The sequence below is a fragment of the Phyllostomus hastatus genome, unplaced genomic scaffold, assembly GCF_019186645.2.
Source record: "Phyllostomus hastatus isolate PE091 unplaced genomic scaffold, TTU_PhHast_1.1 phas_scaffold_216, whole genome shotgun sequence".
Lineage (NCBI taxonomy): Eukaryota > Metazoa > Chordata > Mammalia > Chiroptera > Phyllostomidae > Phyllostomus > Phyllostomus hastatus.
In genome coordinates, this window is record NW_025334018.1 from 15,072,470 (window position 1) to 15,086,878 (window position 14,409).

Here is a 14,409-nt window from a genome sequence, read left to right on the forward strand (position 1 = left end):
TGGCCACAGGCCAATGGCCACAGCACAAGTCACAAATCAGTTAAACTACATAACAAACCAACCCCAAAACTGTAGTGACTTGCAGAACAGGCTAGACAGGGAGTGCCCGGAGTGAGCCCGGTGGTGTTGGAATTGGAGGTTTCGGTACGAACTCATGGTTCTCACAGTGTACAACAGGTCACCTGAAAACTTGGCATGGAGATATACAGCAGGCATCACATAAATGTACTCCTGGCTGGGACCACTGAGAGGGCCTGGAGGTAGCGGCATCTCAGGAGCAGGAGGCCCACAGGAGGCCCAGATCTTGATCCCTAAATTTTGTTTCCCAATAAAAGGACTGGGGAACCCTCGAAGAGGCGGCTGATTCTTGGGCTGGAGCAGGGAAGGTACAAGACAGGAATATCTTATGTTTCCAGAAACTAAACAAGTCCTCAAAAACGTTAAGACCCCATCAGAGGGGCCCAAGAGCCACCTTGAAGGAGTTCCCAGTGGCCAAGAGTGGGACAGTCTGAGCAACAAGATAACGATAATAATGGGTTATAACCCACAGACTGAAGTGCACACTGTGAGTTCACGTGCTATCAGGGAATAATCGAGTAATCCAATGGGGAAGAAGGGGCAGCTGCTCCTAACAACGGACTATCAGTGAATAAGCGTAGAAGCCAGAGTCCAGGGTGCTGAGGCAGCGCCCAGAGGCCAGAGGCACAGCGGTGGGTGGGGGAGGCCTGAGGACGCAGCTGCAAGGTGACTGGTTGGCTGATTGGCTTGGGCACGAGGGGGCGGGCTCAGGAGAGCCTGGTGGTCCTCGTTGGGAAAATGAGTACAGACGTTATGAGCTTTTCTCACTTTTATTTATTTCCTTATTCATTTTAATGTTTTGCAGTTGTTCCAATTATTTCCCCCTTTGCCCCCCTCCACCCAGCCTGCCCCCCTTCCATAGTCCGTGTCCAGTCCGCGGGTCCTTCATACACGTTCCTTCACTGATCCTTCCACCTTCCGCTTTCCTCCCTTTTCATTTCCAAAACGGCTTTGGCAAGTGAGGAGTACTGCCACCAGGGGGCAGCAGCACACAGGGCTACACGTTTTACAGGGATGGGAAGAAAACTCGAAGCACAGAAAAAAGCGACTGGAGTATCTTTCTACAAAAAAGGAGGACTCAAGTATAAATTTCTTTATCGCTATTATTGTTAAAGCCGATAGTTTCGTGCACACCGAAGCAAACAGAACTTGCTCACACTTGCTCCTCTTGCTGGAAAGAGGAGGCTGTGGTTAGGTCGAAGCTGAGTTCAGAGAAACCAGATGTAAAATCCCCGCTCCGCCCTTTGTTAGCTGTGTGGTCAGCGGGCAGTTAAATCAGCAGTGGGCGCGTGACGAGTGTGCCTGGGACAAAGATGGCGCTCAATGCGTGGGAGTTACTGTTATAAGCATATCCACAGTAGCTCTTAAGCTTCCCTTGAAGAATTTATTTAGCATGTATATAAGAAACATTGGATCACACACGTGAAACTGGAAGCTTCTTTTGATCTGTGCATAGTTCAGCAGCTTGGAGGGCAGATCCGTGACAAAGTTCCAGTAACTTCTCTTCTGCCAGCCACAATTTTACAGAGAGAATCATGTTGGTAACTGGCCTTTCCCACTGATGCTTCTAGAACGTCACATGGTATAAATGGCAGAGGAAAAGTATTAAGTGTGTCATTTGCTGGATTTTAAACAACTTCAGTGGCTCTTTACTGCTCACAGAATAAAGTCAATATTGCCTAGCCAGGCATGTAGGGCCCGCCTTACAATCTGGGCATGCTGCACTGCAGGGATTCTAACCATGGTGTGTTGTGATCAGTTATGAGGCATGTCATATGTAATTTGGTAGGGTAATAGTTAAAATACCAAACGCTACTCCTTTACTGAGTGTTGTAGATGCAAGACTATTCCTATTTTAGCGTTATAGCCCTTTCCATTTCAAATGGGTTTTTTTAAAGATTATTTATTTATTTATTTTTAGAGAGGAAAGGTGGGAGAGAGAGAGAGAAACATCAATGTGTGGTTGCTGGGGGCCATGGCCTGCAACCTAGGCATGTTTGTGCCCTGACTGGGAATCGAACCTGCGATGCCTGGTTCGCAGTCCGTGCTCAATCCACTGAGCTACGCCAGCCAGGGCTCAAATGGTTTCTTGAGTAGGAAACAATGTTCAAAGTTGCAACTAGCATGAGGAGAATTGGGCAGATGCATGCTGGGAATTGCTCTCTGGCCCAGGGCTCACCACGTTCTCTGAATTCATCACATGGGTTCACGCTTGCACGCCTCCCTCCTGCCTCTAGTGGCTCTTCCACTTCCCGTGCTCCCTCATCCAGCAGCCTGCAAGGCCCTGACTCAAATGCCGCCTCTTCTGTGCAGCCTTTCCCGCCCCAGCAGGAGCCCGCATCCCCTCTCCCTGCTCCCTTTAGGAGGACTTCATTCAACACACATTTGAATGCCTAGGGTAGTCTCATTGCCTCACAGTTTCATCATGTGTCAATCATTTTAGCAGGCATGCAGCTGTTTGCATTCAAGGCCCATTTCTTATCTTTGCACTTCCAGAGCTCAGATAGGAAGTGAGCATGGAGTAGGCGTTCCGTAAATGTTGGCTAATCTGAGAACGGAGGCGTTGAAACGAAACAGCAGACTGCCGTGGACCCCGAGAATCGCATATGGAGAGCCGCAGGTGAGGCTGATCCGAGGAAGAGGCAGGAAAGACATGGAGAGGAGACTGCAAATCTCAAAGAAGCATGTGCCCTTCGGAGGTGGGAGCGAACGGCTCTGGCAGAGGTTGCCACGCACACTCCCCAGTAGACGCGGGCACCGGGATCTTTTGTCCCCAGCACACTTTACATTTGTTATCACGGCCTAATCTTTAGATTCCATCAGCAAAGCCATTAACTGCTTTTTAAATAGACCACAGAGTGGACTTTAAAGACCTGTGCGCCTGCCAAAGGGAAAAGCAAACAGCCCTCGGACGTGCAGGGGAACAGGCTGGTACAGAGCTGGAAAAGCCCACGTGCCTCGGGATTAATAGCCCAGGGAGATGAGGGTATAAGAGAGGGACCCGACCTCCCTCTGCGTGTCCCAACACGGGTCTGTCGCTGTGTCCTGAGTGTTGGCGGGCGGTTGAAAATCAGCACCATGAAGATCCTGGTCTTGGTCTTGGTTTTCCTACAGCTCTCAGAGGGTGTGGAAAGGTGTGTATTGGGATTCACCCCATTGTGAATTCCAGCACTAAGGGAGCCAGGCGAGATGGGGAAGAACAAAGGGCTTCCTCTACGGGTCTCTTGGAGAGGTCAGCTTGTCTCTTGGTGCCACGAACTGAAGCCCCACTGGGGGCCAGGACTTGACATGGATGGGTGGATGGGTGGGTGGGTGGGTGGAGAGTGTGTGTGCGTGTGTAAGCGTGGGTTGGGTGTTTTGTTGGTGTAAGAAGGATGGACCATCCCTGTCTCGAGCTTAGAGGACAGACTGGGAAGAAACAGACATTTATTCTCTGGAAATAATAGATAATCACAAGCCCCCCAAAATATTATGTAGTGCATTTCTGTGCCGGGACTCCTGGAATGACTGGGGTGGTCAGAACTCGCGGAACTCCAGGAGGATTTCCCGCTGACAGGTGCTTGCGGAGTTGGCTACAGGAGCGGTTGGAAACGCTAGGTCGGACCGTTGAGGGGAGAGAGGGCTTGAGTGGGACGAGGCGAAGCTCGCCCCTCTTCCCCGCCCTGTGTCTGCAGAGTCATCCTGAAAAAGGGCAAGTCCATCCGCCAGACGCTGGAGGAGCGGGGCGTGCTGGAGCGATTCCTGAAGAGCCACCCGAAGGCCGACCCCGCCGCCAAGTATCGCTTCAGCAGCGACGCTGTTGCTTATGAGCCCATCACCAACTACCTGGACGTGAGTGAAGGGAGTGGCGTGTCCGTAACCCTCGGCTGGCTGACGGCCGTGTTTGAGTACTTCTCTGTCCCCCTCGGGAGCTCCGGTCTGGCCTTGCTCTTCCCTTTCACTTTCCTGTGGAAAGTATCTGCATACATGAGGAGCTGCTACCACCTGACAGGTAGCAGCTCCCTGTCCTTCCCTCCTTCCTCTCATCACCAGCCCATCTCTCCAAAGCCTCACTTCCATGGTTAAGAGATTCACGGTGGGAGTGTTCGACTCAGTGGACCGATCCCAAGGAAGTCCTAGCGATGAGCTGCAGGAGGAAGAAGGAAAACCCGTGCAGGGCCCCTGGGAGAATCCCCAGAGCCTCTGGACTCTGTGTGCCCCCCACCCCCCAGAAAGATGCGCTGGTGTCCAGAGAAAGTATCCCCACGTTCCTGAGGCTGCAGTGTCTGCCTAGGGCGTCTCAACTGCCTGGTGTCCTGTGGACTGTCCTTAGGGACGTGTCACGTAGAGCGTCAGAGCTGGAAGCCGCTTCAGGGACCTCACATGTTACGGGTGGAGGAAGGGGAGGCAGGGAAGTGACATGGGAAATTCACTTAGAACTTAAACCGCCTCTCAGTGACATTCTCTTCTGGCTTTCCCGGCAACCTCTCGTCCTAGATGTCCCAGCACCCTGTGCTGGTGTGTGGCCGGGAGGGAGGAGGACAGTGGAGGGAGTATCTAACACTGGAAGAGAAGGGGGAGAAGTGTGTGTGTGTGTGTGTGTGTGTGTGTGTGTGAGAGAGAGAGAGAGAGAGAGAGAGAGAGGGAGAGAGAGAAGGAGGAGGAGGAAAGGAGAACAAAGCAATTGCTTCTCAAATGTTGCAGGCTCTGGCATAGCGCGGTAAATCTATGGGGGTATCACCTTACCTCGAAGGAGAAAACCCATTTAGAAGATATTGTCCTGTAAGACTGTCTCAGCCGGTCAAGGATGAACAATTAGCAACAAAAAAGTAAAATACTGTGGACAGCTAGCTCCACACAGGGTGGAAAAGCTGTGGCAGGAGCCTCTTTTTCCTGCAAGGAAATGATTTGGGCAAAATGTGACTTCCGGTGGGTCAGCTTCTTTAGGACAAGGCTAAGCTGCGTAGTGAGGGTGACAAAGCTTTCTTCGCAGGCTTTCTATTTTGGGGAGATCAGCATTGGGACACCACCCCAAAACTTCCTGGTCCTCTTTGACACCGGCTCCTCCAACCTGTGGGTGCCCTCCACCTACTGCCAGAGCCAGGCCTGCTGTGAGTACATGACCACCGCCACCACCACCTGCCACGGCGGGAGCAGAGTGAGGGGTGGGGGCAGGGTTGAGCCCAGCCTCACAGTGTCCAGTCCAGAGTTCTTGGTGCATATCCACTGTCCAGTCCTTTTTAAATGAGGAGTGTCCAGCCACCTCGCCCTCAGGCCACATTTCAGAAGTGCTGGCCATTCTGGAGAGAGACAGCAGAAATAGACTAGAACTTCCAGTTCTTTCTACATTGTCCTTTCCCCTCAGCTCTCTCCAGTGGGCCAGGATTTCCGACACTTTTGAGGGGACCCATCCCTCAGGGAATGATGGATTGGAAGGAATTCAGGTGCTGTTTGTTACCCAAGGGGACAGGCTTTTCTGGGGCCAACACAGGTGGTCAGTGCCCCAAAGGACCTGAGGCTGAGCCCACCCCAGCCTCGGTCTGACGAGCCCAGGCCAGGGAGGGTAAGCTGCCTCCAAGGATTTTGGGAAGCAGGGCGTGACGGTGACAGTTCGTCCTGTCTTTTCCCAGCCAATCACCACAGGTTCAACCCCAGCCTGTCCTCCACCTTCAGAAACAACGGGCAAACCTACACCCTGTCCTACGGGAGCGGCAGCCTGAGCGTGGTCCTCGGATATGACACCGTGACCGTGAGTGATGTTCTCATGGCTTCTGAGGGGCTGGGCTTTGGCTCCCATTTCTAGAGCCGTTAGTGGCCAGAGAAATCCACGACAAGCAGTGAGGTCCAGCCTCCCCCGCAGCTGAGAGCTGGGGAAGACGCCGAAGGCCATCTCGTTCAGCCCTCCTCCCAGGACGGAGTTGCTTCCGCCGCGGTCCGGGCTGCAGAATGCTCTCCTGTTTCGCCTCCTTGCGGCTTTGCCCCCTGCAACCACACAGGAAAGTCTGCCCTCTGCAACCACACAGGAAAGTCTGCATTCCTCCTCCGCACACACGTTCACTCTGGATACTTGAGGGCCTGTCCTTTCACTGTGTTCTTGTGCTTTTACATCTGACACCCATGGTTTCTCCATCGTCCTTGCACACGGATTATTCGGTCAAAACGCAGTTGCTGACCTTGGCAATGGAAACTCAAACTCCAGAAAACAACCACCTCTGCTTTCCCAGCACCCACGCTCTTCGTCTCCAAAACACACCCGGTCGGGTGACGCTGTTGCCCTTTCACCTCCCACATCCACACCCACACCCACGAGGGAGCTTGGCAGGAAAGAAGCCAACTCCTCTCTCTCCCCAGGAGAGGTGCTAAATTCCAGCCCTCGGGCACCTACGTCCGGGAGGGGTCTGTCCGTGGGAACCGCTCAGCTCTTCCGTCTGCTCGCCCCAGGTTCAGAACATCGTCGTCAACAACCAGGAGTTCGGCCTGAGCGAGAATGAGCCCAGCAGCCCCTTCTACTACTCGGACTTCGACGGCATCCTGGGGATGGCCTACCCCAGCATGGCGGTGGGCAGCGCCCCGACGGTCATGCAGGGCATGCTGCAGCAAGGCCAGCTCACCCAGCCCGTCTTCAGCTTCTACTTCTCTCGGTAGGGGGCCACGTCCTGGGAAGCGCTCAGCAGGCGAGGCTCTGGGGGGCTTTGTGGGTGGGGGTTGGGGGGGGACTCAAACCTCAGGCGGGGCTCAGGTCATCAAGTTTTCTGACTCAGTGAATAAAACTTGCTACATACAATCCATGTAGCTCTGAAAGTTTATAAGCACATTTTTGGGGGGCGATTTTAAGTGCAATGGAAGAATTTTTTTATTATGGTTATAAACCATATGATGCCTCTTTTTAAAAATCTTTTATTGATTTTAGAGAGAGGGGGAAGGGAGACAGAAACATTGATTTGTTGTTCCATTTACTTATGAACTCATTGGCTGATTCTTATATGTGCCCTGAATCGAATCAGGGATCGAACCAGCAACCTTGGCACAGTGAGACGACACTACAACCAGCTGAGCTACCCAGCCAGGGCGATGACTCTTTTCTTAAAAATAAACAATAGTCCCTCAGTATTTGCCTAGTAAACCTGGAGATCGCTGTGTTGGAGCAGCACAGTGCTAGACTACAGAACTGGACTTGTGAGCGTTCAGTGGCAAAGAGAGCAACCATGAGATGATAGTTATAACGATGCCTCTGGCTTTCTAACGGGTTCTCATAGCAATGCCTTCAAATGACACCTTACACGTCTGCAATTAGCCTCCTTTTTCCGGTGGGGAAACGGAAGCTCAGAGAGGTTGTGAATGCTGAGGAAGTTCCCCTCCTGGGAGGTGTGAAGCCGAGACTCAAACATAAGCATCTTGAGCTGAAATCCAGAGCTTTTCCTACTCCATCTGGCCTTGAACTTTTGTGACATGCTCTATTCCTGGATTTTTTTTTCTCTAGACACATGCTCCTCAGAGGACCTGAGGTCCAAATGTCTCTCTTCTATGACTGGCAGGTGCAGGGTAGTGAACCCAATGGCTCTCAGTCCTGTTGGCGTTATCTAGGGCCCCTCCAGCGCCCCTGTGAGAGATCGGGCCCATTCCAGGGACTCTCAGTGGGGGTTCTCCCTCTGCCCCAGGCAGGGTTTCCTTTTACAGTTCCTTTTCGGGTGCCTGGCTTCCAATTCCACCTTTTTTACAGACAGTCCGTGTTTCCAGAGTCCTAATACTTTGCGTGTTTCTCTGAGGGTTCCCCTTTCCGTTGTGCTGTGAGACGGTGACCTCGGGAGAGCAGCCCTCGCTCTGCAGTGCCCTGTGCCGGAGGGGGCGGGCAGGGAGGGGGCGGGCTGAGAGAGAAGAACGATGACCCACTCGTGCTGTGGAAACTCACGCTCGTTTCTTTTCAGCCAACCAACCTACCAGTACGGCGGGGAGCTCGTCCTCGGAGGGGTGGACCCCCGGCTCTATTCCGGTCAGATCGTCTGGGCCCCCGTCACCCGGGAGCTGTACTGGCAGATTGGCATTCAGGAGTAAGTAGAGAGGGCTGTTCCCGTGGCGTGTGGACACTCCCAGGTGCTTCTCCAGCAGGACGGTATCTCCCGTTCCCGCCACGGCTTTGTTAAGGAATCGCCAAACCCTCAGGCTGTGATACACTCTGGTGGCCAGCTTGTCACTGAATGTTTGAACTGGCCACTGAGGCCTGTGGTGCCAGCAAACTGGTCCATGCCCAGGCATGCGAGTCCCTGTCTTTGTTCTTGGAAGCTTCGTTGTCGCAGTCAGCACAGTCTCTAACCTTCCACCGTTAGTCACAGCGGCCGCTGGCGCTGCTGTTTTCTATGTGTCTGATACCATGCTCAGTGCTTTGCATATATCACTGAGTGTACTAGCCACAGCAACACCAGGAGGGCAGCAGTATGTTCCACTCTACAGATAAAGAAACCGAGGCTCGGAGGGTAAGCAGCTTACCCAAGGCACGCATTTCGCGCATTTCAAACACCTGAGCGCAGGTGTATCGGATCTCGAAGCCCACGATCAGGGATCAGTTACGCTGACACCCGAGGTCCTCAAAAATTCTTCAGCGCATGCGGGTTAAAGACAAAATACCCTGGGCCCGGGCTCAAGGCCACACAAAAGCCCGGCTCTGCCTGTCAACGCGGCCGTGTCACCACCTCCCGACCTGAGGCACGGGCTTCCCCGAGTCCCCGCCCTGTGACCCCACACTGTGTCCCCGCACCCTGTCGGGACTTTCTCACTTCTCTGCTTTCGAATCGATCCCCTGCTGTATGACCCCTCTCCTCTGTGCTTACTCCCACGTGGGCACAGCCTTGTGAGGCCGGGTGAATTCCTGTCTCCTCCAAAAAGTCGGCCGAGCCCAGTAATCAACCCCCCTCTTTCTCTCTCTGTCCCTCTCTCTCTCTCACTCCTGTAGTACTTACCTGTGCCCCTGTCACAGTTTACATGTCCCAACCATTGGGTGAGCCTCTGGGAAATGACCCAGTGAGAGAGAGAGAGAGAGAGAGAGAGAGAGAGGGAGAGAGAGAGAAGAGCTAAGGCAGGTCCGGGGACTAGTTTAATGTGCTTGGAATAGAGGTGCCTGTCTCATTCTTTCTAAAGCATCACTTGCTCGGAAAAATCCTCATCTGACCCCTGCCCCTGCCCCACACCAGCTAGATGGACTCCCTTCTTCTCAGGCACACAGGGCTCCCTGCTCGGCCCCTCCTGGCGCCGCACCACCGTGTGCTTTTGTTATGTGTCTGGCGCTTCTACTGGACGCGTGTCTGTCTTGCTCCCATGGGATCTCCATGTCCTTTGGCTCACGGACGGCACCACACACGTGTGGAGTGAAGAGGAAGGGCGGAGCAGCAAGAGAGCTGGGCCAGGGACCGGGGACTGGCTCACAGGGGCCTCTCTACACCCCGCGGTGTGGGGTTCGTCCACTGCTGCCTCCGAGTGTGAGTCGAGGCTCAGTGTCTCGCGCTGGCTCATCTCTGTTAGGACAAGCTCCTCAAAAGCAGCGAGCACCGCTTACCCCTCTTTACATCACCTCAGCCCCTGTAAGAGGGCCTGGCGCGTGGCGGGTGCTCCAGGTGGAGTTATTAGTCGACTCCAAGCCCTGGCTGATTTTGGCGCATGTGCGGGGCCCATGGGTACCTACGCGGGGGTTAAAGAAGACAAGCTCCAGTTCCTGCCAGGCCGGGACTGAGGCCGTTGCCCCAGCCATCACTTTGCACAGGAGCGTTACCTGGGCGGAGGTGGTGGGGGGTGGCTCGGCTTCCCGGGAGAGTCCAAACGTCAGAGCTGCGGGGTTGGGGGCATGAGGGGTGGACATGGGTCACGTTGGCAGCAGAGGGTCATGACTCTCTCTGCAACTGGTGTCCCCCTCAGGTTTGTCATCGGTAACCAGGCCACTGGCTGGTGCTCCCAGGGCTGCCAGGCCATCGTGGACACGGGCACCTTCCTGCTGGCGGTCCCCCAGCAGTACATGGGCTCCTTCCTGCAGGCGACGGGAGCCCAGCAGGCTCAGAACGGCGATGTGAGTAAAGGGAAGCCGTGGGTCTCTTGGTCCACCCAGGCGGCCTCAACACGGCAGCCCAGGCTCGGGCAGGGGGCTCACGAGAGGGAGGAGGCAGGGCTGGGTAGGCCCTCGAGCCCCTGGCAGGACAGATCAGGTGCGGACACCTGTCAGGCATGGACCCTCCACGCCAGGAAGGGCAAGGGCACAAGCTGCACCGGCTCCGTCCAGCCTGTGAGTCAGGAGGGGCTGCTAATGCATTGCAGGTCCTAGGAGCACACGCCAGCTGGGTCTGGCCGCTGGGATGGGACGACACTGTCGTCGGGGCACAATGCATTTCCCCTTCCACGTGGGCTTCTGTCTTCGCTGGGAATACACCTTAGAGTGTGACTCTGAGAAGCCCCCTGTCCCCACACCTCCCCGCTTTGGTTCACGTATCAGTAGCTGCTGCTCCCTGCATGAGAGTCTGGGCCCAGACGGAATCCTGGCCCCCCAGGGTGTGTGTGTGTGGTGTGTGGTGGGTGTGTGGTGTGCGTGCCTCTGTTGCTGTGTATCTGTGCCTTTTCTCTGTAATCATACTTTCTGAGAGTAGAAATTGTGTTCTGGAGTGAGCCCAACTCCACATGGCCATATTGATAGCATCAAAAGCTAAGGGCTGAGATGTGTCTAAGGAGAGGACACGGACAGCACGAGGGCGTGGTCGGAGCTGGACCTGGGGTCAGGCCTTGCCGGCCGTGCCCTGCAAAAGGGAAGGTCGGGAAGAGAGTCTCACAGGGACGGGGGCTCGGGCCCTGCGTCTGGGCTCCAGTCCCCTGGCGGCTACAGCCTCGCCTTTCCGTCTCCCAGTTTGTGGTCGACTGCAGCTCCGTGCAGAGCCTGCCCACCATCACCTTCATCATCAGCGGGGCCCAGTTCCCTCTGCCTCCCTCTGCTTACGTCCTCAACGTACGTAGCCGCTCCCAGGCTCCCTGGATCCCCAGGGGCAGGGCTGAGGGCGAACAAGGATCCAGAGACCCCAATGGGTGCCGGGGAATACAGGCTGGGGGAGGTTCTGGTGGGCGAAGGTCTCTACAGTGCAACTGGTTATGTCCTTATGTCCTTTGTCTCCTCAGAACAATGGCTACTGCAGGCTGGGGATCGAGGCCACTTACCTGCCCTCCCCCAGCGGGCAGCCCCTGTGGATTTTGGGCGACGTTTTCCTCAAGGAGTACTATTCCGTCTACGATATGGCCAACAATAGGGTGGGCTTTGCCTTCTCCGCCTAGACGGCAGGGGCAGCGGCCTGCGCCCTCTCTGCAGGACTCCGGGACTGCCCTAGCGTTTCTGGGGGCGCACGGCCGCCTTGAGAACCACCCCGGCCCCTTCTGCTCACTAGAGTCTTACTTTCTGCAGCTAATAAATCAGAGAACTCCCAACGCCCTTGAAGTTCCTTCCCAAATGTCTTTTTTATGTGTGTTCTGCTTTTAGTCGTTTATTCGAACTTGAAACTTAGCAGCAGCTATTTTGGGGGCTCTGTTAATTAATCAATGGTTATTCACAATGCTTTGATTTATTTCAACAAGTATTTATCGAGCGTGCATCGTGTGCTGGTACCACAGCCAGTGCTGAGGCTGTAGCTCACAGATATGCAAGGATGCAGGGGCTATGAAAGAGGGGATCTGAATGAATACAGTGTCTCCTGCCACCTCAGCTAGAGCAAAGAAGATCCTGGGAGAATGTTGCCAGCGTGGGGAATTCATGAGGGATGTTAGGTGTTACTGAGATACCTCAAGGATATTAGGTATTTGTTGAGGAGCATAGACCCGGCACCTTTCAAGGCACTGTAGGAGAACAAAGATGAATGGGATCATCCCAGGAAGCTCCCTTTCTGGTGGAGAGACAGACACGTGCACACCCCACTGAAAACTGACTCGGGGAGGAGCCACGAGAGAGCGTGTACGACGTGGTCAGAAAAGAATGAGGAAGCAATGGTCAGTTCTGCTTGGCTGAAGGGTTTACAAAGCAACATTTGAAAAGGGCAGAGAATAAAAGTGGAGGTTTGTCAGAGAGGGGAAAGGCCTTGTATGAGAAGGGAGCTGCAGAGGCAAGAGCATGGCCGTGTGAGGGCAGAAAGGAGTGTTTGGGCGACTCGGAGCAACCGAGGAGCTGTGACACCAGATCCTAGGGACAGGAAAAGAGAAGGAGGGAGGGGAGAGTCATAACAAGTGTTCTGTGAGTGGGGATGTCATTTTGCTTTCCTATTGCTGTGTTACGATGACCTTCCTATAGGGATTGGGGAGTTGCTGAGAGGGCACGGGATGTGACTGGTAACTGGGTGCTGGGGGACCCTACAATAACTAAGGTGTGGTTCGTCTGCCACCAAAAGGCCAGACCAGCTTTACTGTGGGTTCTGTGGAATGATTATTATACCACCAGACCACCAGGACTAATGCTGGAGCTGAAAGTGATTTCCAAGGACCAGGGCGCATGGGCTGGTAACGGTTCTTCTGATAATTCGTGGAGCTTGGGCTAAACCAGATGCGCATGAAAGAGGGACGGAAGGGGGAAACGGTGATGGCATCTGAGTGCCAACAAGGGTCATGCCTTCTCCCGGTTCACCACCATGGTGGCTACAGCCGGCATCTTTGAATATATTCTGCATTCACCACTTCTATTCGACATAGTTCTGGGTGTTCTAGTCTAGCCCCAGCAATAAGACAAAAAGAAATGAAAGGCATTCAGCTTGGAAAGGATAAAGTAAAACAGTCATTGTTTGCAGATGACACCATATATACATCAAGAAACCTATACAACGTATGGAATAAGTATGATGAATTTGGGGAACGGTTGAACTAAGAGCAGAGACTATGGCTGGGACAGAGTGGGAAACAAATGAAGTTGAATTGGTGGTGGCAGTTGAGGTCTTAATAGTAGCGTTATCATTTTTATTATTATTAAGAGCTAGCATGTATTAACTCTAATCATGTGCCAGCAATTAAAGTAAGTTCTTTCATGCATGAGTTCAGTGAGACCCAATAGCAATCCCATGCGATAGGATATATTAGTCCCACTCTTCAGGTGAGGAAGTTGCAGCTCAGTCAGTTCACACAAGAGTCGGTGTGGTATGGTGGTTGGGAGTGTCAACTGGATAGCCAGACTGTCTGGGTCTGAATGTCATGTCACCTTTACCAATTACCAGCTGTGTGACCTCAGGTAATTGCTCATCCTCTATATTCCTGTTCCCTCATCAGGAAAAAGGAATAATAACAATACTCAGCTCATAGGGCTTTTGTAAGGATCCAGTGAGTTTAATTTACATTCATATGGGCTTTAGAACACTACTCAGTATGTATGTAGTCATGTGTTATATGTGTTTGGTCGTATTGCATAAATATGGATATCAATTATGTGGGAAAAAAGAAACCTCAAGATTCCTAAAAACAATTAGAACTGATGAGTGAACTCAATAAAGGTAGGAGGATACAAAATGAAAATTGAGAATTTGGCTGCACATTTATACACCAAGAACAAACTATCAAAAAGGGAGATTAGGAAAACCCATTTACAATTGAATAAAAAAAATCTATGGATAAATTTATTCATATATTCAATGCAATCCCTGTCAAAATACCAAAGGCAACTTTCACAGAACTAGAATAAATAATCCTAAAATTTATAGGAACCACAAAAGACCTCAAATAAACAAAGGAAACTTGAGAAAAAAGCAACAAAATTGGAGGCATCATGTTACCTGATATCAAACTATACTACAAGGCTACAGTAATCAAAACAGCCTGGTACTGGCATCAAAAGAGACACAGAGCAATGACATAGAATAAAGAGGCCAGATATAAGCCCAGGCCTTTATGGTCAATTAATCTATGACAAAGGAGGCAAAAATGTACAATGGGGCAAAGACAGTGTCTCCAATGGTGTTGGGAAAACTGGATAGATACATGCAAAAAGTGAAACTAGACCACTTTCTTATATCCTATATAAGAATAAATTCAAAATGGATTAAAGACTTAAATGTAAGACCCAAATCATAAAACTTCTAAAAGAAATCATAGGCAGTAAACTCTTTAACATTGCTCTTAGCAATATGTTTTTTGTAAATGTCTCCTTAGGCAAGGGAAACAAAAGAAAAATAAATCAAACTATATTAAATTAAAAAATTTTTACACAGCAAAGGAAACCATCAACAAAACAGAAAGATAACCTGCAGAATGGAAGAAGATATTTACCAGTGATACATCTGGTAAGGGGTTACTATCCAACATATATTTAAAACTCTTACAACTTAACACCAGCCCCCACCCCAAGCCAAAACAATCCAATTAAAA

General features: G+C 52.2%; 1 protein-coding gene across 1 annotated transcript; it reads left to right on the forward strand.

Annotated features, from left to right (window-relative positions):
- Positions 1–3,054: 3,054 nt before the first annotated feature.
- LOC123804647 (pepsin B) lies at positions 3,055–11,512 on the forward strand. The gene is made up of 9 exons (XM_045817019.1): positions 3,055–3,212; positions 3,753–3,909; positions 5,051–5,168; positions 5,688–5,806; positions 6,499–6,698; positions 7,983–8,105; positions 9,961–10,108; positions 10,934–11,032; positions 11,200–11,512. Exons 1-9 carry the CDS (start codon positions 3,157–3,159, stop codon positions 11,350–11,352), a joined length of 1,173 nt encoding a protein of 390 aa, XP_045672975.1. The 5' UTR covers positions 3,055–3,156; the 3' UTR covers positions 11,353–11,512.
- The last annotated feature ends 2,897 nt before the right edge of the window (positions 11,513–14,409 follow it).